Consider the following 23443-nt stretch of genomic DNA (forward strand, 5'->3'; position numbering starts at 1 on the left):
TCCTTCTCTCCTTCACACTCACCAACCAATCTCTCTTTTATCAGCCCCCCTCCCACATCTTCAGCTTTATTTATTACTATTTATTTACTTCATTTATACCCTACCCTAGCATATGGGAACCCAAAGCAGCTTTCACCATTCTTCTCTGCTCCATTTTATTCTCATAATAATCCTTTGAGGTAAATTAGGCTGACAGAGAGAAACTGGCCCCAGGTATACCCAGCAAGCTTCCATGGCAGATGGGGGGGGGGCAGGTTGACTCTGGGTCTCCCAAACACTCTAACCACTACACCACACTGCCTCTCAGCTTTCGCTTCTCCCTTTCCCTTGGCAGCCTCTCCCTGGAAAAAGTCTGCCCAAGTTTCAAAAGTTGTGAGGTAGCATGATAAAAAGTAGAGACATCACCCTGCCAACAAAAGTCCGCATGGTCAAAGCAATGGTATTCCCAGTAGTCATGTATGGCTGCGAGAGTTGGACTATAAGGAAGGCCGAGCGCCGAAGAATAGATTCTTTTGAACTATGGTGCTGGAGAAGACTCTTGAGAGTCCCTTGGACTGCAAGAAGATCAAATCAGTCAATCCTAAAAGAAATCAACCCTGACTGTTCCCTGGAAGGCCAGATAATGAAACTGAAGCTCAAATACTTTGACCACCAAATGAGAAGGGAGCACTCCCTGGAGAAGACCTTGATGCTAGGAAAGATTGAAGGTCAAAGAAGACGGGGACGGCAAAGGATGAGATGGTTAGACAGTGGCATAGATGCAATGAACATGAAATTGAGCAAACTTCAGAGGACGGCGGAAGACAGGAAGGCCTGGCGGGATCTGGTCCATGGGGTCGCGAAGAGTCGGACTCGACTGTGCGACTGAACAACAAAAAGCATGTCACTCAGTTGAGTTGTATCATGGCTACTGCTGTGCCTGGACAACTTATGCACGTTGTGCAGAGGCTGCAAGTGGGAACAGGAAAGTTTTGTGGCATTACGGCATCCAATAGCCACCATCAAACTGGGATGAGCTGGACAAATTGCATGGTAGCAAGCTGCCTGGTAGCTGCTGCTGGGCCTGGCCTATAGAGTCCTCTCTTCGGGGTTAGGAGGGAGGAGAGTAGGGGTGAACTGGGAGGCCAAAACAGCCCTGGAAAGGGTCCACTCCCCTGGCTTCTGCTGACAGAAACCAAGGTTTGAAGGCTGGCAATACTGCTGTAAGTTCCTAACAACCACCACAATAGCCACTGTGATCTCAGAAGGTACTGATTTCTAAAAAGTGCAGGCACTGTGCTTTTATTATTGGGGAGTTAACACTCCCAATGTATTTTTTGTTTTTTTAGATTTCTCTGCAAAACTGGAGCTTTTCTCAGGTTTGTATGAAGATCTGCCTTGTCTGTTAATAGCTCCAATTTCTTGATTTTTAAGTATCCACCAATGGAACCATGCTGAGAATTATATAAACTGATATCTCTGTTTATGATTGTACTGATTATTGCAATACAATCTTTACTTTACCTTAATATTTTTGAATTTTTATTCTACAATCAATTGGAGGAGCATTCACTGTTTTTCTATAAACATACATCAATAATTCAACAAAGTAAAAGGGAACACATTTACAGCAACCGCAAATTCTTGGCCACTCTCTCCCTTTCCTTGTATTTCTAGTTTAGAATGAAAAACAGGAAATACTGGAATGAGGAATGTCAGTAAAACAGGGTTGCACTTAACTGTAACTGTTGTTCACTGAGAGGTCTTCTGTGCAGGCACAAATTGGGACTATGTATGCTCAGGAAAGCTGCAGAAAAGGCAATGCTTTCTAGTAGATTAGGAATGTCCCTCCTGTCTCTTGTACTTTCCTGCCAAATCGATCACATGACCAAGAGGAGGGGAAGCTAGTCCCTGAGTTCTCTCATGCCACCACGGAGACTCCAAGAAACGAAAGTTCCAGAGGGTTCACAGTGAGGCAGTAGGGAGGGATGTGTGCCTGCACAGAAGACCACTTGGTTAACAACACTGACAGGTAAGTGCAACCCTGTTTTCATCGTTGTCGCTTCTGCACAGTTCCACACTGGGAGATTAGAAAATTCATTGAGTGAAGGAGGTGGGTCTGAAGCTCTCAAAGGAAGAGACCATGGAGGACCACCCTCCCAACAGTTGTTTAGCATCCCATACCCACATTCATTCAGAGCTGCCTTATAAAAGAACAGGTTGCTCTCTCTCCAAATGTTCCAACTAAAATACATGTGGGAACTTGGCAAAGAAAAAATGTACTCTGTTGTACAGCCATGATACATAAAGTGGCACTGAACAGCCATGCACTCAAGACAGAGTGTGATAGTCTCTACCAACCCACAAGGAGGGGTTGTGTGAGGATGCTGACCACTCCTTCCTGGAGCCTGAAAGACCAAAACAAAGTACTGTTGAATCCCTAGCAGACCAAAACCCAACAAAAGTCACATTCAAGGAGGAGTACACAGATTTTGGCATCAGAAACAAGTGTAAAGATAGTGTTGTATGACATGAAGACAGAGAAACATTCCCTAATCGGGAATCTTGACCAGGGTGTCAAACTCCCTAACCTTGGGAAACTTCATGAACAGAGGGGGCATAGGTTAGAACCCATAATGTCCTCATTCCACAGTTGGAAGTGCTGCATACAAAAACAAAAAGTTATTTAAAAGTTATTAATGAAGCACCAGGGATGTGTACAAAATAACTGAGGGGTTATACCTCTGTTTGCAACATCTTTAGACATGCAATAAGGAAGAGGAAAGTGTAGAGAGTTTAAATCCCAACAGGGACCCAAACATAATCAACAGCACAAGAAGCAGGGTCCAAACCCTGTTACAACCTTAGTAGAGATTGTATTTCGCTTAGAAGTGCAAGATATGGTGGTGACGGAATGGCATTTGAGACTCCAAAAAATCTGAGACTATTGCTACAATGCAGGAAAGGAGGTGATCACTAAAGTTGTCAGCAGGAGTGAGAATAAGCGAATCTGTACTATAATAATGAAAGCAGTGAAGCAGGTCTGATGTAGCCAAAGAAAGGATGGATAGCAAGCGCCATAAATTAATCTTGTGCAGCTTGCAGTGCAACCTGTGCCGCAAACCAGCCAGGGGGGAAAAACATAAAAACAGATTACATTGCCAAAGGATTAGAAGGAGTCTCAAAGCAGTTTACAATCTCCCTTCCCCTCCCCACAACAGACACTCTTTCAAGAACTGCTCCTGAGAGAAAAGCTCTGAAAGATCTTGTAACTGACCGAAGGTCACACCAGCAGCTGCATGTGGAAGAGTGAAGAATCAAACACGGTTCTCCCAGATTAGAGTCCATGCTCCTAACCACTACACCAAACTGGCTTAGAAGGGCATTCCTACTTGACAGAAGGGTCCCTTGTCAGGAAAAGAGCAAAAAAGGACAGGGCACACCTCCAGGCTTCTGACTAGAACTGAGAGCAGCCAGGGAGCAGAACGGATTCCTTCAGTCAAGCAGACTGTAGCCAAAGCCCTAGAAAAGAACCATTCTAAATCCGAAACTCTGACCCAGCCAAGGAGGGGGAATGTGCCTTCATTCAAGCTGGCACAGCCAAAGACTTTGAAAAGAGCCCTTGAATCCTAGGCCCTGTCAGACCACACCTCGTCAGGGAGGGGGAAGGAGCCTTTATTCAGGCTGGCTTGCAGCCAAAGCCTTTGAAAAAGGGCTCTTATCAATCCAGCTCTATTAAATCAGGGTAAACTGGTAACAGATAGAGCAGCAGCTCCGTTGTGTGATCCTCCAGGCAGATGAGGCACAGAGAATGGGCATTTATCAGCACCATTTTAAAACCACAGTCAGCATAGTCCTGAGCAGGCCCCTTCTGAGCCATAACGACAAACTGGAAATCCAGAAACATTTCTTATTTGAATACAATTTATTCCTCACTAGAATGACTATTGATGACAAAAAATTTGACAGAAACAAGTCTTCTCAGCCTCAAGAATGAGGTGAGGAAAAAACAGCAATGGGGATCCTCTGTTTGTGGCAGCAAAAAGAGAACTGAGGGGAGTAGTGTCCCTCCTCCTGGTCATGTAATAATTTGTGTGGGAAAGCACCAGCAGGGCTCTCCTGCTCTCCTAGAAAGCCTTGGAAATCTTTTCCACAGCTGGCCAGTGCACATGCAGCCCCACAGAAGCCACGATGATGAACTGCTAACATTCTCTGTAAAAAAGTCAGCCATATCACACTATCTTAATTCAAACACAGCATCTTAGTAGTCTAAAATGTTCATTGTGCTGTTACTGACTCTTCCATTCAACAGGAGGTCTTTATCGTGCAAGAGGGCTCAATCCAGCCCTTTTGTTTAAGGTCACACTGAGTGTAACCTGTATGCTGGCCCTAATCCTAGAATAGTTCACTCAGGATGGAGCACTCTAAGGACAAATAGTCACCAAAGCTCCTACCAGATGCCTATATTTGTCAAGACAGGGCTAGGAAACAGGGACAGAGAAGAAAGGAGTCAAGTAAAACAGGATGCTCCATCCACACTTGACCAAGCAGATTCAGAAATTCTGAGCACACCACTCTAGACCACCTCCTCTTCCCTGTTTCCCAAACCTGATCTGCTAAGTAAATGCTACCTAGCAGACACTTTGAGGATACTCCTTTGCCATGCCCTCTTGCCAGTACATGTTTGAACTAACCAGAGGCCCCACAGTCTGATGGCAAGCAAAGTATCTGTGCCAGTCACAACTCACAAGACTGAATATTCTGCTGGTCTGGTATATAAAGACTGCAGAGGACTTCTCATTGTTATCCTGCAGCCTGGTGTGGTGTGATTATGATGTATTTTTGAACCACGCTGGGGCTTGAACTTGTGCATCTGGAGATCTCCACAACTTGTCCTCTAGACAAGTGGTCCAAACTACAAGTGACATCCCGTGGTCACCAACACCATTGTAAAAACATTTGCAATTCCCCTCCCCCATGCCATTTCAAGTGTAGAAACTGGGCTGTTTCTGCACCTGGAAAGGTATGGGGAGTGAGTACAAGAACTCCTGGGATGGCCACAAACCCAATACAGATTGGGGCCTCACTGTGATTTTTAAAGAACCCCAGTTGCTTATAAAATAGCATCAGCGGCCACAGAATGGATACAAACCACAGTTGCTTATAGTTTGGTCCTGTAAGATGGATTGTGCCCAAAGTTTTTAAGAAAGATAACCCACTTGAAGTTAGCACTTAAAACTCAGTAATATATATGGTATAGACTAAAACTGCACAATATACGATAACCAAATACCATATCCACTCCATTTTGTACAGCATAAACAAACCATTGCAATTAGACACACCTGAAATAAAACTACAGTTTCTCCTGCCTACTTACACTGGTATTGGCGAAAATGGAATTTGAGTTGGCTGCAGAATATCCTGCATTCGTCAAGTCTTCGCTATTCTGTAAGAACACAAGCAAGAAAAACAAGATTAAGTTAACACTAGCGCAATTAGTAAAATTACAAGAGGGGCATCTATGAGGAGTCATAGGGGAGTGGAAACGCCATCCCTCCTCCAACATGCCTCCTCCTCAAACTGCTTCCCAGACCCAGTTTGCTGACTCCTGCTTTTCCCATGTCCATAACTTGCCCCTCTTCCCCCTCCACTGCCTTCATCTCTGCTGTTCCTCCCTCCTGCCCTGCTGGCTCAGATTCCTTCCTCACTACTCTTTCTTCCTTCCCCCATACTGGCTCTTCCCACCACAACCCCCTTCAGTGTGTCTTCCCCCTCTACAGCCCTAGTTCATCTCTCCCCTTCTGATTGTGGCCGTGTTACATTAGGCACCATTTTGGGTTGTTCCAACAACCCCAAAAGCCACCCAAATGTTTTTCCCCCAGCAGGTCTGCGTATGCACAATCTGGGTTGTTGTTTTTTAACACTATTGTTTTTCCTTTTTAAAAAATGGGATTTCCTGTACACTTGGGGTTCCCTCTGGGTTTGCAGAAACCTAGACCCTATCCATGGGAAGTCCTATTAGGTGGATGGCGGGGGGCATGGCTATTAGATAGTTAGATTTAGCAGAATGTGACTTACAGGTTTACTGCCTGCTCCATGTAGAAAATAATTCAGTGCCTGGGCATCTCTTTAAAAAAACAACAACCACAAAAACATCATATAAACTTTGTATTCCAAAGACCTTGTATTTATTAAAATTAAAATTGTTAATCAGTTAGCATAAACTGGAACAGTCATTTTGAATTACACCACCCCAGACTTATGAGAAACCAAAAGGAGCTTTCTGCAGGTTTCCAATGGTCAATGGAAGAATCACTATTTTTCATGATGCAGTTTTTACTATTTATCACCTTCCCTGGCCCTCACAATGTACATTTTCCCTCCTGCTTTGTTTTCAGTCATGCCAAAGTGGTCTGAATATTTAAATATTACCATTAGACTATGCACATATTTATAAGGTCCACAAGTTATTCACAGTCTAGGATTGCATTTCAGTAAAGACTATAACCATGCCTATAACATGAAGTACTAATAAATGTTCATCTTCAGACAATTTGTAGTTTTAGGTTGATTTCAACCTAAGTATATTTACCATCTATGAAAATGTATACAGCAGTTTAATGCCTGTAAATTATTGACTAGTGTGACCACAAGGGGCTAAAAGGCAACAGGCAACCAAGCATCGCTTCAGTGGGTCTGCCCATATGCACAGGCTGCCCATAAGGAACAAGACAGGTGGATAATTGTTTTATGGACTCATATATGCCTTCCATTCTTGGTGGGCACTTCACATTCACAATATACTGCTCAAGGATCAGAGGGAGGGGGAGTTCAAAAGGTTCACAGAGCTTTACAGAGATCACCTACAGTTTTTAAAAGATATGTTGTATTTTCATTGGTGGTTACAGAGCAACTACAAATACACCATGTGTGTCTCTGGCCCCTGCCACACGGGGGGGAAAAGAACGGCCGAAGTGTGGCTTTTTAAAGCCGCACCAAAAGAGACATGCAGCGGCAGGATCAGATAGATCCCCTGAGCCGCCGTGCAGTTGCTCCCCGGCACGATCAGATGCCGGGGGGGGAGCCACTGCAGGGAGAGCGAGGCAGCCGAACTGCACATGTGTGCGCGTGCACAGTTTGGCCGGGAACCTCGATTGCTCCTGCAGACGGGCGCGCCAGCGATCTTACGGCCGCATTTGCGGCGCCGTTCCAGGTTGGTGCTACCTTTTACTTGGGGTTTGGGGTTTTTTGCAGCGGGTTTTAGGCCGGAAGGGACGGATCGGACACGGGTGCACGCCAATTCCCAGATGTTGCGGTGTGCTCGTGCCCGTTTGCTGCGCCCCCGATCTGTCCCTCTTCTGGCCCAAAACCTCCCGTGTGACCAGGGCCTCTGTTAACTTTGACATAGTAGGTTTTCCTATTGTTACCTAATAGCATTTCAGTCCTGAGAAATATAAAATATAAATCATTTATATTATAAATCCTTTATATTACTTTCATTTATATTACTTTCTTTGCAATGGATACTAATGCTAAAATAGAAATCAATAAAGATTAGAAAACAATTACAAAGATAAGAAGGCCAAAAACTGCAACTCTCCATACTGCCTGCTGCTCTTGTTAATGCAACATCACACAGTCTCCTCCACCAAGGACATGTTGGATACTTAGTGCTTGCAATGCAGCTTCTTTGTTTCTTTTTCAGTTTTGCCATTTCATCAGCTCCATAGAAGCTGTATATTTTTTCTGAAATGTGTGCACATTCCTCAAAACATACATATTTGATAAATTGTAAGAACAACATTTACATTATTCCACATGTCAGCAAGTATATGTTTTTATCTACCTAATCATATGGAACTCCTTTGCCAACATGGACAGGAGGAATATCACTGAAAAGCTGAGACACAAGGGAAGGAAACTAGTTTGAGAACTCCACAGCCTTTCATGTGGGTGAGGGTCCACCAAGTACTCCTTTTCCTAGGAACTGCTGCACAGAGTAGCATTGACCTATCAATCAATTTGCCTATTTTTATCCTACCCTTTCTCCAAGGAGTTTAAAGCAGGGTACCTCCTTCCACCCCCATGCTGTCCTCATAATAATCCTGCAACGTAGGTTAGGCTGGGAAACAGTGACTGACCCGAAGTCAACCAATGAGCTTCCTGTCTGAATGAGGAAGTGAACTTGGGTCTCTCTAGTGCTAATTCAAGGTTCTATCCACTACCCAACAGTGATTATTCAATGTCACTGCTTTTCCTAATTTATAGAGCCATCAATAATTCTTTGATAGATGCTGTCAGACACTATACCAACCACCACCTTTTCTCAGGCTTATTTTTATGTATCATTCAGTAGATCGCACACCAGACATTCAAATGATTTAGTCCATCATATCTTGTTCCGTCTGTTGCAAATATCAATCTGTATAATGGTGCATGCTCCTCTTCTAGCCAGTGTGTGTTCACTACACCCCACCTCCATCCATTCTTACCCTGTGGCTTGTTACACCACCAGAAGAGGAAGAAAGTCATTTTGCTGCATCTCTAATGTCCTTTTCCCCTCACTCTTAGCATGTCCTTATCTTCATGTCACCATAAGGAGTCCTCCCAAAATCTTCCTGAGACATCCATGTCTCAGGGAAGCACCCTCTCTGGTTCTATTACCTTGGCCAGCACTTCCTGGCTCAGGATACAGCAGGCCTTGTCTGACTGTAGCTGCCATCAATGCCATGGTCATGCCTACAGATGCTATCCTGTCTGTGGGCCCCCTCCTCAACTATGGCCTCCTGCTTGACTGCTACCATGAAAGCACATATGGCTTTTGGCAGGGAAAACTCCACAAAGCAAGCCAGTTTGGTGTAGTGGCCAGATTGTTAGAGTAGGATCTGAGAGATCCAAGTTCAAATCCCAACTCTGCTATGGAAGCATTCTGGGTGACCTTGGGCCAGTCACACACTCTCAGCCTAACTAACCTCACAGGACTGTTGTGAAGATAAAACGGAGAAGAGGAGAATAGGGTTGTCAGCTAACAACCTCCACTGCCTGTCACCTCCCAGTTAGCTAGTGGAAGACAAACAAAGAAAAAAAAATCACCACTGGCACAACAGTGTTACGTCACATCATGACTCAATGTTATATCACATCATGTCTCTCTAGGAATTGCTACAAATATTATGGTTTCACCACAGAGTTTCCAGTGCTTCCTAGAGAGATTTTCCCTGGAAATGACATAACACCAGTCCCCTAATGGTGCCGCCCATTGTCCCTTGGTGCTGGGGGAGGGGGCAACAGTGGGAGGGCTTCTAGTGTCCTGGCCCCACTGCTGGACCTCCTGATGGCACCTGGTATTTTTGGCCACTGTGTGACAGAGTATTGGACTAGATGGGCCATTGGCCTGATCCAACATTGGCTTCTCTTATGTTCTTATGTTCTTAACAATGTAAGCTGTTTCAAGTCCCTATTGGGAAGAAGGGCAGGTTATAAATGAAATAACCATGGTAGGCAAACAAATCTACTATTTGCCACTCTTCTAATTTCAAAGAGAGATCTGCTAGGGCAAGGATGGTGAGAAAGTAGACCATGGTCCACCAAGGGGTTACTGGCAATTTTCTGGTTAGCTTTGCTAGTCGCTGAAATTTTCGCAAAGCAATGCTATAGATGATGTGGTCAGGCCATTACAAACCACTCCTTTTGTTTTTAAGAAAGAATGCATACCAAGGTTTGCTTAACATAGGTCCCGGTCACACGAGTGGGATACTGCGCCGCTGAAGGGAGGCAAATTAGAGCCGGAGTAAAAAGAACCGTGGTAGCACGATCCGACGTGCCCCCATGGCTCCATGCTCCGGCCTTCGACAGGCAATCAGACATAGCGCAGCAAAACGGACGGGGAACGGCGCTGGCTGCGACGGGCTACCAGCGCTTCCCTGATCAGATGCCTGAAGTTGCCACGCGTCATCCGGAAGGTAGTGCTCTGTTGTCGGTACCTTTTCAATGCGCGTTTTCGGGCCGAAGGGACAGATCGGGGACGGGTGCGTGATGCTTCCCAGATGTTGTGGTATGATCGTGCCCGTTTGATGCGCCCTCAACCCATCCATTTTGCGAGGCAAATCCTCCCATGTGACCGAGGCCATAATTTAGAATCATAACATTGGAAGGGATCTCCAGGGACATCAACCCCCTTAATTACACCTTAAGCACAGTGCTTTATAAATGTAAAGTGTATCAGCAGTCAACCACGATACTAGTAAACAAAACCCTACATGACTTTGCTGTGTTGTATAGTGGCAACGTTTCAATAGTTGACCCTATTTTATGGAATGCCTCTCCAGGGAAGCCTGCCAACTACCACTATGACTGCCTTCCTCTGTCATGTAAAAATGTTCATATTCATCAGGGGGGCTACTTAATTTTGACCTGCTATTTTTGTATTTCTTTTAAGACAATATTTATTATTATTTACTACAATCTTGTAAATATTTTGTGTGATAGAGTGAAAAGGATGTTTAAAAATATTAATAAATCCACAAATCATTGGAAAAGTAATCTTTTACACTAGAGATGCAACACAACATAGATAGTAAAAAAGCAGTGTGATCTTAAGCATGTTTACTCAAAAATAAGTTCTGCTGAGCATAACAAGACTTACACCAAAGTAAGTTTTCAAAGCTATAGTTTTTAAACAAGTCAACTGTTTATTTGACAAACATTATTTCTGCAATTTTCCGTTACTCCTCTGCAATAATGTCTAATAACAAACTTACCCAATAAGATCAAAGAGACAGGACTCATCATCATCATCATCCATGACAACTAAGGAAAAAGCAAAGCACTCATATTGTAACACAAATTGATTTCATAATTCTTTCCAGAACAACAAAATTAAGAGAGAGACTATTTTTTCATAACAAATAATTCTATGGAATGTTTTACTGGGTTGGATACTAACAGCTTTTCTGCTGGTGAAAAAGGAAGGAGGGGTCCTCTTTGGTCACCAAAAAAGACTATGGTGGGGCTCATGTGGGACTGAGGCTGTAGTAGGGAGGGGAATCAGGCAAGACTCAGTGAAAAGGCTGGCTGGATCCAACACATTATATAATATGGGTTTTTACAACCACTTCAGACTGAAAACTTTAATTCCAAATATATTTCAACCCACTGAAACTTCCAAATAAACATTCTACTTGGATCAGACTATAAGTAATTTAGCTAGTCATAAATCTTAACAATGTTTTGTACTTATATTATTTTGTACTTATATTAAAGAGCTATCTTAAGCAGGTATACTTAGAATCCTACTCCAAATACTGCCAGGAAACCACTTGTAAGACTGCTCTGTTAGTCTTTTGTTCTCATACAAATTTACATACATTAGAACCTGTCAAACAGGCCAGTATTATTTTGTACATAACAGATGTGTGACTAAGAGATAGTGATTCCTCCCAGGACATCCAGGAGATTCATGGCTAAGACAAATTTTAGTAATGTATACCTTTTCATAACTCATGGTTTTTACAACCATGCTGCACTAGCCCTGTTATTCTAATGCTTTAAACAACTGTTATTATTGAAAATATAACATGATTCACTAAATCTAAGCTCAGTTCTAACGCAAAACAAAACCATCCAGACAACTCTGCTAACACTGGTTAGCAGGGATCCATCAAACCAGACTCTAAACCCAAGTACCAGAGTTGATGTATTAACTGGTTTTGTGAGATATACAAATGCAGACACTTGAATCACCAGCACTGCACTTGCACATTCCCCAGCCACAGATACACCAGAGCAGAACAAAGGGGGTGACACCTTCATTTATTGAGACAAAGGTCTGAGTGATGAACTCAGTTCAGACATCCAGTCCAGTGAAGTGAAGGAAAGCCAAGACTGGTTCTTTGTTTCAGGAAAGAGGTTTGGAGAGGAAGCAAGCAGGCATTAGGAAACAACAGTGATGGGTACCATGGTGTCCACAGATGTCATGTTGGGGATCACTGGTCAAATCTGCAGCAGCCAACAAGCCACCTGTTTGAGACCCCTCCTCTAGGTCACCCCTGGCACAGCCCAGGATGAAAGAGACAACAAGAAATTAGACAGAATGTGTGTTTGATCTGGTCAAATGGTAGTCTGGTAGGCATATAAAATGAAAGAGCATTTGAACAATGACACCCAACAAATAGCTATCTGAACTACCATTATATTATGTAGACCAGTGGGTGTCTCCAACAGGGTGTCCATGAACATCATGGTATCCACTGACATCTTTCCTGGTGCCGGCCAAGTGATTTTATAAAGTGGGTGGGGCCAGGTGGGGCTTCTGCCCAGCAAGGCTTCTGATTGACCACTGGAGATTTGATTGGCTATGCAGATTTTTAAAACAAAAACCAAAACCACTGCTTTGGCAGTAACTGCCTCCACAGCACGAGGCTGTGTGACTGAAGGAAAGTTGTGGCAGCCATTTTATGGCTGGCTCCACCTCCTGCTGTGGCCATTTTGTGGCTTTGCCTTATCACACTATATCAGAATTGCAAAGGTGCCCACAGGCTCAAAAAAATGGGGATCCCCGATGTACACATTACCACAGTAATTTACAGCATCCCTTCTATGGATGCAGTCCTGACGGATGGAGGTGAGGCCTCTGTCAGAGCCCCTCCTCTTGATGCCTATATTGGTCACCAATTGAGATGTATTAAAGGGCAGAGCTTCTGCCACTGACATACAGAGAAAGGCAAAGCCCATCTGGTTCCACTGCAGACCAAATGGGTCGCTTAGGCCTCACATACACAGCCTCACTGCAGAGATCCAAACTTGGTCAGGGCCACGGTTTGCCTTAAATTCTTCCCACAACAGCAGATTTTCCTGGTTGGTTCTAATCATCTTCTTATTGATTCTTGGGCCTTTCTCCCTCCTAGGGCTTTCCAAGTTTAGACCTAGATAATACCCTGTACATCAGATACAAGTTGGAATGGGGATCTCTGAGTCTTTATATTGCAGTCAGAAGGTAGGAGGGTGTTGCAAAGAAGGAACTCAAGATGTGCAGATGTAAAACATGCATAGTATTACTATGCACATTGTACCTCTGTATCCTGAGTTCCTTCATTGCAACACCCTCCCACTTTCTGACTCAGAGGGCTCAGAGATCTCCATTACAACTCGTATCTGACTAAGGGAGCTTTGACTTTCAAAGGCTGCAGCCACACTGGAGGCTTGGTGCAATCTGCCAGCACCTCTATTTGCAGCAGCTTAAATCATCAATGGAAGGGTTAACTAGACAACACACCCTGAAGCAGCCTCACTGCACGCTCGCCCCGTGGTTGACCATTCAGATTATTGCTGTGGGGCAACCATGGAGTGGGTGGTCGGTTGGCTTCTTTTTTTTAATGTCTTTTGCATATGTGCATAACTGCTTATTCAAAGCACTGCTCTGTTTTGACAGCTGGAGGAGGCTGCCTCCCTCTTTGAAAAAAACTCATCTTTTCAATTAACCCCTTCCCCACCCTGTGTGCTGCAAAGCTGTAGGCAGAGGAACCAGCATGAAAACAGACAAAGGAGGCTTCTCAGCCTGCCCCCCCCCCATCTCAGAGGACAGCTGAAAGCTTGCTGGTGTGTATGAAGATGTGGTTATGCATACATCACTGACTGACAAAAAAACCCCAAAGGAGCCAAAAACGGAACAAAACGATCAGACTTCCCAACCGAGCTGAGTTTGCCCAGGGGAGTTCAGACATCCGGAAATGGGGGGGGGGGTGAAAGCACTGATATCCGTAAACACCAGACTTTCTCCGGTGCCTGATGACTCCACTTCCAATGCGGGGCAGAACAGGGAGGTGACAACTGGGGCACAGAAGGCAAATGTTGATGTCTGATTGTGCTCTTTAAATCTGCAAAGGTACCACAATGATATCAGCGCAGGCCGCTCGTGTAACCGCAGCCAGAAGTTCATACCCCAAAAATATTGTTAGTCTCGAAGGTGCTATTGGACTCAAATCGATCTGGTTCAATAGTGTATCTTATAAAAGAGAGTTACTAACTCTTCTTTTGTGCCCTGTAGCCTGATATAAAGAAAATAAGCAAAAAACGCTTTTCCCATTACACTTCACCTGCTTGTTTGTTCTTGATTGGTCCCTGCCACACGGCAGGGAATAAGACAGCTTGTACTGTGGCTAATGTGAGCCGCAGCAAAGTTGGGACGGCGCGGCGGGATCTCACAGATCCCCCGAGCCGCGTCGCAACGCTCCCCGGCACGATCAGATGCCGGGGAGAATGCGACGGTGGGAAGGGGAGCCTGGCGAACTGCGCATGCTCACACATGCGCAGTTCGGCCAGGAGCCAGGGATGCGCCGGCGCAAGGACGCGCCAGCGATCCCACGGCCAACGTTGCTGCTTACTCAACAACTGCCCAATCCACATATGGTAATGGGTAGGCAGATAACCAGAGTAGGGCAGAAGCAACTGCCTCTTTAACAATTGTTTTCAAAAAAGTTATCACTAATATGAAGTAATTTTCTATTTTATATACAAGTCTTCAAGATAACCAAATACACGGGAACACAGGCCTCCCATTCTATATCTTGATAGAACCACCTCGGGAGGTGGTTCTTTTTTGGTGCGGAGCAACCCTGGAAGGGACGGATCCGGGACGGATCCGGCACGCTCCCCAAATGTTGAGGTGGGATCGCGCCGGTTTGCTCCGCCCCCTTTCCGTCCCGCTCCCAGCCCAAATGGGCTCGTATGAATAGGGCCATTGTCATGCAACTTTAAGAGACACCGAAACCTTGCCAGAAAAAAGTGGCAAACCCAGTCCTGTGAGCAGTTTGTCACAGGAAGTTTATTCTTTAGCTCCTTCTTTCTGAACTCTTTGTCTCCCAAGTCTTGTTGTCTCTTGGTTAGTGTTGCCAACTGCTTGGAGAAAAAGTGTCCTGTCACTTTAATATAGGCTTAATGGGATGGTATCTACCTGTTGATACTAGTTACCTCCATGGCATGAAAAACTTCAGCTGCCCGTTTTCGCACATAAAGTATCTATTATAAAGGGGCCAGATACTTTTTTCCAGGTATGTTGGCAACTATACTCCTGGCCTACCTCTTGTTGCCCCTACTGCCTAATCAAACCCACTTTACCCAATTTCTATGGCTTAGTTTTCTGCTGACCACTTGTCACTCCCTCCACCGCACCTCACCCCCAGCAATATCCAATTCCATCCTGCTGTTTCTAAACCCTGTGGAAGTTTTTCTACACATTTCACTTTCTTGTTTTGATTGTCTTCTCTCACTCCCTTTTCACAGGTCATAGTTCCACATAAAGTGCCATATGTTTATGTAATAGACACCATTTAACAAAATTCTTTTTTGATATTACACCCATTACAGTGGTTTTTACCGCCGTTTCAAATAAAGAAGTCATCTTTTACTCTAAAAGTAGTACTGATATCATTTATATTCCACTGGCAAGCTTACATTAAAAGCCAATGGAGAAAATATTAGACTTGGACTTACCAGGTGACCTTGGACAAGTCATCTACCTACTTACTTGGGTGTTTTGAAGATTAATAAAGATTGTAAAAACAATTTCAACTCTCCCCACCCCCAGTGTAAACATAAGATAACCCCACAAGACACATTAGAACCCTATTTTCCCTCCTCCTTCCCCTCAGTACATGTATGTGGACACACAAAGAATGAGTTCACATGGCCATTAAAAGAAATGGGAAATTTGTATATGCTTCACATCTCTTATTTCTGTTCAGTCCAGGAATGTAAACTTGGAGATTGCATTCCTTGACCAGGTAGGGGGAAAGGAAGAATGAGGATATGTGAATCATGTACAGACCAGTCAATGCTTGCCCTTTTATGAAATGCCAATATGTGTAAACTGAAAAGAAGGGGGGAAACAGGGCTCTGTTATGCTTTAATGAATCCATCTACTCATCCATGCGAAGAAGGATTGGGGGCTGTATCTACTAAAAGCTCTGTTTAAATCATCCTTGTGGTTTGCCATGCCTACATACTTAGATTAACAACTCCCTACAGGCAATCACCTGAATGGTCACTACAGCACTCACTTTTCTCTACCACTGAAGAGCATGAGCCCTGTAAAGCTATGAGCAAGCAGCCAGAATACAATATCTCAGTACTGCTCTTTCTTTAGCCTTCCACATCTTCCAGAAACAGCAATGAACAAGGTCTGCTCCTTCTCCCAGACCCCCCTCATCCCCCCCCCGCCCTAGCTTAATGCTAAAAGAAGCTACCTTAATGCTTATATAGTTTCCCTGGCACATTACTCAACAACTGCCCAATCCACATATGGTAATGGGTAGGCAGATAACCAGAGTAGGGCAGAAGCAACTGCCTCTTTAACAATTGTTTTCGCAAGGACGCGCCAGCGATCCCACGGCCAACGTTGCTGCTTACTCAACAACTGCCCAATCCACATATGGTAATGGGTAGGCAGATAACCAGAGTAGGGCAGAAGCAACTGCCTCTTTAACAATTGTTTTCAAAAAAGTTATCACTAATATGAAGTAATTTTCTATTTTATATACAAGTCTTCAAGATAACCAAATACACGGGAACACAGGCCTCCCATTCTATATCTTGATATTTCTTCATTCATGCTAACTGCAGAGGGACAGGGTACCAAGTCTAAGCCCAGTGTTTAAATCCTTATAGGATATGCATACAGCTCCACTTAGGAATCCACTGCCAGGCTTTACTGTTAAAGAGGTAATGCCTGATCACTGCAGCTCTACTCAGTTCAGAGATTATATCAATTTAAATGCCCAGTGACTGACAGATACACCAATAGAGCACATTTCAAAGTAATCCTATGATTTCTGAAATAATACTGTTCCATAATAATTATCTGTTTTGAATTATCATCTACTTTTCTAACTTACTGGAGGGGAAGACATATAGAGGTAGAACAAGATCTCCATAAACCTTTTCAAGAGCCAAAACACAGATGCTGAGATTTGACTAAATCTGAAATCAGCATGTCTGTCTGAATGTGTGGGTTGGATTCAGCCAGCTTTTCACTCAGTCTCACCCAATTCCCCTCCTTCCTACAGCCCCTATCCCACATAGCTTTTGTCCATCCAAATCCCATGATCCCCAGTCCAGCCTTTTTGGTAGTCAAAGGGGACTGCCCTTCACTTTTTACCAATGGAAAAGCTACATGGATCCAACCCAACATTTGTAATTTATATGACATTAATAGGATTTTCCCATTATGCATATTTCTAACAAAGCTGTAGGTCCTCACTTCAAAATATCTCTTCTGCTTCCTTTAAATAGTTATTTTAACTGCAGTAAAACAAACAGAAGACTGAAATAAAAAATGGAAATATGGAATTAGTCACATATGTATTGTATGACTTGAATGTACTGTACAGCTGAGTCTGCAAAGAACATTCTATTGAATATGGCAGAGTATGGCACCCCAAGTCTGGCAAAACACGGTTTTATGTGCTTACCTCATATTTTTTAAAATAATTATAAAAGGATCTTCATAACGTTTTTGCTATGTCAACTTAGTCTCTATCCCTAACAATTAATCTGCCGTTCTCATGCCCAAGGCCCCTTTACCACCTTTGCATACTTCTTAGAAGACCCGCTTCTCTTATGTAGTTGAGAAGTCCGCATTCCTCATAGATGAAGTATTATCTGACTTTGGATTTCAGGATGTCTCTGTCATTCTGAAGGTTCTTGCACAAAATCACAGTCCCAGCGCCTGAATACTATGGGTAGCATGCATCGCAGATATAACCCTGGATTTATATGTTCAAGACCTCAATATCTTCCACACAGAAACAGGATTTTGTGGTTTTCCCATTGTTGGTACAGCTGCAGCAGCAACACAGCTTCCATGTGACAGGTTTCGCCAGTTTCTCTGCCTCAATCCCTTGGAAGTGGCCACCTACCCTCCCGTGGACCACTAGGGCTTTTGATTGTTTAAAATTAGCTCTAGAATATAATTATAACAATATATTGTTGCAGCAGTTTCTATGAATTTCCAGCTTTCATATAAAAAAGCAAGTCTCTAGCTCCTTCACTCTTCACAGGGGTTTCCAAATAAGAGCTGAGGTAAGCCTGAACTCTCTCTAAAAGCTAAAACAACTAAACTGAAGCTATCATGCTTTGGTCATATTTTGAGATGACGTCACTAGAAAAGACAATAATGCTAGGTAATTTGAAGGCAGCAGGATAAGAGCACGACATCTAGCAAGTCACAGCCCTCAATCTGCAAGACCTGGGCAAGGCTGTTAAAAATAGGACGGTCTGGAGGACACTAATTCATAGGGTTGCCATAAGTCGGAAGCAACTTGACAGCACTTTACGCACATACAGCACCCTCCCTTGACCTTTTCCTTATATCTCTACAAGGGAAGAGGCTATCTTTAAAAAAATTAAAAACTGAGAATTTAGCTGTGTGGTATCTAGTGCCAATTGTTTTTTAAAAAAAATTTTAAAGCATGCAGCAGGACAAAATTGCTGCTACTGTGACAGGGTCAGGGAAAACAGCTGCCATGTGGGCCAGAAAATCTAAATTTTCCCACCCACACAGCAACCTTCCAGGTTTTTCTGTGCTCTTTTCCAAAACTTCAGAGCAAAGTTTTGATAAAGGTTGGAGAAAAGCCAGTGAAAGCCCTGGAGGTGCACAAAAGGACCACAATGCTGTAGGGAACAGGAAACCCCCCACTCCGCAAAAGCACTGCACTCAGGTCAAATAACCCATGGGGAAGACACCCTTGACTTGACAATAATCATGGACACATTTAAAACTGTGGAGGCTGCGTGGAACTTGAGTTACATGATAGAATTTACCTATCAAAATACTTCAGCTTCAGAAATATCCTTTCTATACAGAGAACATTATTTTGGCTTCTCTTATATCCAGTTCAAATGTTGTCTTGCACTGAGGAGAAACTCATATCTAATAAATTTTCTACTACTATTCCATTTGTAATTCCATTCATCAATTTTATTTAATTTACCATACTCTGCAGTAACTGTTTACATTTAGTTTGGCTTAACACTACACTGTGAAGAAAAGCAGATACTATTAAATAAATTATAGTGTTCTTTGTCTGAAACTGTTTTGAGTCCAGTGGCACCTTTAAGATCTACAAAGTTTTATTCAAGGTACGAGCTTTCGTGTGCATGCACACCACTACCCACCTGGACTTCTCTAAAACTCTTTGTCTGAAACAGCCATCTTAGGTTATGGAAACTCAAATGCCAATAATTTTCACCACAACCATTAAGAAAAATACTGTGATGATATGCTAGGGAAGCTCTTTCTAAACTGTTGCCTAGTTATAGCAGTGGGTGCTCAATCTCCAAAAAGCCCATGGATAAGTATAGGTGAATACTGGCTTGAGGCACTGTCACATTCTGCCATAAATTCACTTTATTTTAGTTAGTTGTTCTTTATGAAGAAGAAAACAATGTCCATGTCATTTATAAGCATGTGCCTTTTTTATGCATGATTAGATAAATATTAGGAAAATATGTCACCAAAATACAACTTGAATATTCGTACGTCAATTTTTAATTTTAAGACACTACAACATGGAAGGAAGGTCTAAGTTTTGAGAAGACTTGAATTTTTCCTTTTAAACTTTTACTACACCAAAGCAATGTTTAAACACCCACAAAGTGTGTTCTTACAGAAAAGCGTAACTGTCAATCAGATGTTTGGCTGGGCTGAGTTTTCAAAACCCAAGGTTTAGCTCTTCAATGGCACCATTGAAGGTGATAGAATGCAAAAGTGACTATTTGTTTGCAAATACCTCTTATTGTTATTATTATAGGTTTTTAACTAAAATACTATTGTATTCATCAATGCATTCTTTATCAGATTTTCAGCATTAGGACTTTAGTGGTATCCGATAAAAAAAGTTCATCTACAGAAACTAATTGAATCTGAAAGGCCATTAGACTCAGAGCCATACACCTCCATTTTTAAATCCGAACCTTACAAATCACACACATCTCAGCAGTCACCTCGAGGTTCTCCAGGTATAATATGGGTTTATTTCACTGTGTGTGGTTTATTACTTGCAGTTTCAAAGTCCCCCCCCCCATGAAGCCAATCTGATTGGGAAAGTGAGATTACAGCTCCTCAGCCTTCATTTTCCTTGACGCAGTTATCCCAAGGAAACTGCACAAGGTAATAACGACTAAATTATTTTTCTTTTAAAAGAAAAGTCCACCGATTACATTTGACAAGATACTGTGCTTACAAACAATAAGTCAATGCAGAAACTGGCTATAAACGACATCTCTTATATGCATTGAAATTTGTCCTTCAAATAATAAGGGTCTGGCCGGGAACATATTTTGAAAGCATCTGGTTTTCATATGTACGGGAAAGCATTTTTTAAAGGTTTCCTGTTTTGAAGTAACAAAACAGACCCCCAAAAAGCAGAGGGCGACGCCCCAGCGGGTGCAAAAACGACTAGTAGACGCTCAAAATGGCGCCTGTAGGGGAGGAGAGCGATCACAGAAACTGCGCAACAAATCCTGGCAGGCAGCCAGACAGCGCCATCTTCTTCTCTCCTGCTCCGTCCACGTCCTTTCAACACAGCCACACATCAGAGCAAGCCCTCGCAATGTTAACGCGGACACGGATTGGGGAAAAAAAAAGGTGGGGGGGGTGGGGGGTTGAGAGAGAGAAGCCGCTTTCTTGGCTGGTTTTTCGGAAAGACACAAACACCCCTGAAGTTGTTCAAAACCATGCAATTTAGAGTTTAAGAGACGGGAGAAACAGTCACCAAAAAAAAAAAAAAAAGGCCTCGTCTTCCATTTGCTTTTTTGCTCAGGTGAGATATTTCACGAATGTACAGTGTCCGAATGTCTAGTTTAAAAAATCTTTACAGCGGACGTTACCCATTTACTCCCCTCCACAAATTTCAGTCTCGATACAAAAATAAACAAAATCAACGACCCACCTCAAAATGATCCAACCTTCTACAGATTTTGAATGAATTCTTTATTTTTCCTCGTCCCGCCCCCACCAGTTTAGTGTAACCATAAATGAAAATCAATTAACAAAAATTACTAGGATGGAAGGCTAATCCGATCGCAGGTACAGATTCACTGATCAAACGGCAAAAACGAAACAGCGGTTATAGATGTAAAGTATTTATTATTCTTGCAGTTTTAAAATATAAATTACAGCGGAATATTTTCTTCGAAATCGGTTTTCTGTTCACCTTAAATCCTACCTAGAATTACATATACCGAAACAATCACCATTTCCATTCCTTGTAACAATGACGCATAGACAAGAGATCGGAATAAACTGCAAACAAAGAAAAAACCCGAATAAATAGCACAGAAAAAGCCCATACAAATAAAAATAACGGGGCAAAAAAATCCAAGACAAAAGGTACAGCCCATGCTGGGAATACAGTGAAAATTATTACAAGACGGTAGAGGTAGTAGACGAAGGCAAATCCAACCAGGGATGGAAAAGAAAAGAAAAATCCTTGGCAGCCTCACGCCCAGGAGAGAGAAGACGAAGTGTCTCCATTTTCCTGAGGAGGAGGAAGAAAAAGTGCTTCACAGACCAGAGAGCTTTAGAGAAAAGCAAAGAAACGAGGGGGGGAAAAAGAGGGAGGAGATTTGAAAAGATTATTTTTCTTTCTCCCTCACACACACACACACTCTCGATCCCCCTCTTCCTCACACACATACACACACACACCACACTCACAGAGAGACACACTCCTCTTTCTCTCCCCTCTCTTGATGGCCACCAAGGGGGCGTCCAAAAAAAAAACACAACAACTAATTTTAAACCGGCTCAATCAATGAGTCATTAAAAGAGGGGTTTTTTTTCCCTCCTCTCTCCTGAATTTGCATGGCATCAGCACGAGAGGGGGAAAAAAACACCCCAAACCTCTCCCCCTCTCTCGCAGCTATCAGCCCAGACCTGAAACCTTATCTGTCCTCCCCTCTTTCTCTCTCTCTCTCTCTCTCTCTCTCCCTCCTTGTCTGTCTCTCCCCCTTTAAGAAACACATTTTTGGAAGTGCCCTCGGTAGCCGCCGCCACCACAACCTCTCGCAGCAAAAGAAATAAATATTTCATTTCCATGTGAATTAACATCTGCCCACCAAGCACCACCCGCGCAAAATCGCCCTCTTCTTCATCGTCTTCCTCCCTCCCCCCCCCCCCCCCTCTCTCTCTCTCTAGATATATATTTATATACATAGCCCCAGAGCCAATAGCTCTCTGGGCTGAAACCTAATATCCTGGTTTTGGCAACTCCTGGTTGTTAATTTGCTCCTCTTTCTTTTCTGTCTGTCTGGAGATAGATTTCCCCCCTCTCTTTTCCCTCCCCGAAGGAAGGGAGGAAGGAGGTTGTGTGTTTTTTTTTCCTTGAAATTTTTATCACAAAATTATAATACACTCAAAGGGAAACTCACCGTCATGAAAAAGCAGTGCCTTGTCAACGGGGTTTCTTCGCCATCACATCAGGGGCTGGCAGTGTAAGGGAGAGAGCGAGAGAGCGAGAAAGGGAGGGGGGAGGGAGAGAGAGGGAGAGAGAGAAAGGAAGAGAGAGCGAGTACAACCAGCACACAGTGCCGGAGTACCCAGCCACAAGGAGAGGAGATAGGCGCAGACGGCGAGCAGAAAAGAAGCAGCTACCACATTCACATACATTATTATGAACACGACTGCCGAACTTTAACTTAGGTTGCCTGTCTTCGCGCTTTATAAAGGTTTTCTTTACAATATAATAGAATCGTCGTGGCTGAGTTCTGTACTTCAGCGGTATAAACTAGTGACGCTTCCCCCCACCCCACCCCACCCCCCCCCCGTTCCTTCCCAAACTCTTCCTTTTCTATCTTGAAATAACTAGTAGGGCTTTCGCTGACAAGAGTGTTATGACCTACAAAGTGTCCCGTCCCCCCACGGAGTTGCATGGTTTTAGAAGAATGGGTGAAGCACTGTTTTAATTTTTAACTCTTCTTTCTCCTCACTTGCTCACTCCCACCCCTAAACAGGAGGAGTTGAGAAGTTTAGGCCTATATAAAGTAAACTTTTATTCAGTCCTGTCTACACACATCTATCTGTGTTAACTATCTTTGCTCCTGACCTTATTGCTGCTGTTACTGCTGGCATTATATGATATTATCAAAGTATGAATCATAGGCTATAATAATATAAATTAGAAAATTGTAACACAGTAAATTATATTTTGCCTTTTATGTTTAAAAAATCAATTTGTCAAGCAATTTAAAATAATCTAGATTTAATATCTACCTGTCAGTCTTTTTTGCATAAAAATGGTCACAATTCAACAAACCATTTTCTTTCTCTCTTCAAAGATGTCCATTTTAATGTTTTTGCAAATGAATGAAAATACTTTACTTTTTATTAAAAATACATTTCAAAATATTTTACTGCATTTGACAAGATTTTTGTCTTTAGATTTTTGTTATCTTTTTTGAAAACCAA

The 23443-nt window shown here is 43.0% G+C and overlaps 1 protein-coding gene across 1 annotated transcript in view; it reads right to left on the minus strand.

Annotated features, from left to right (window-relative positions):
- Positions 1 to 22443, minus strand: part of GLTSCR1L (GLTSCR1 like) — a 40808-nt gene extending 18365 nt beyond the window's left edge. The window contains exons 1-4 of the mRNA XM_015411105.1: positions 22408 to 22443; positions 10743 to 10791; positions 6061 to 6109; positions 5360 to 5428 (exon numbers count right to left, since the gene is read on the minus strand). Of these exons, the coding sequence (XP_015266591.1) occupies positions 5360 to 5428; positions 6061 to 6109; positions 10743 to 10786 (162 nt within the window). The 5' untranslated portion in view covers positions 10787 to 10791; positions 22408 to 22443. The remainder of the gene's footprint in view (positions 1 to 5359; positions 5429 to 6060; positions 6110 to 10742; positions 10792 to 22407) is intronic.
- Between the last annotated feature and the right edge of the window lie 1000 nt (positions 22444 to 23443).

The sequence above is a fragment of the Gekko japonicus genome, unplaced genomic scaffold, assembly GCF_001447785.1.
Source record: "Gekko japonicus isolate JY-2015 unplaced genomic scaffold, Gekko_japonicus_V1.1 scaffold723, whole genome shotgun sequence".
Classification (NCBI taxonomy): domain Eukaryota; kingdom Metazoa; phylum Chordata; class Lepidosauria; order Squamata; family Gekkonidae; genus Gekko; species Gekko japonicus.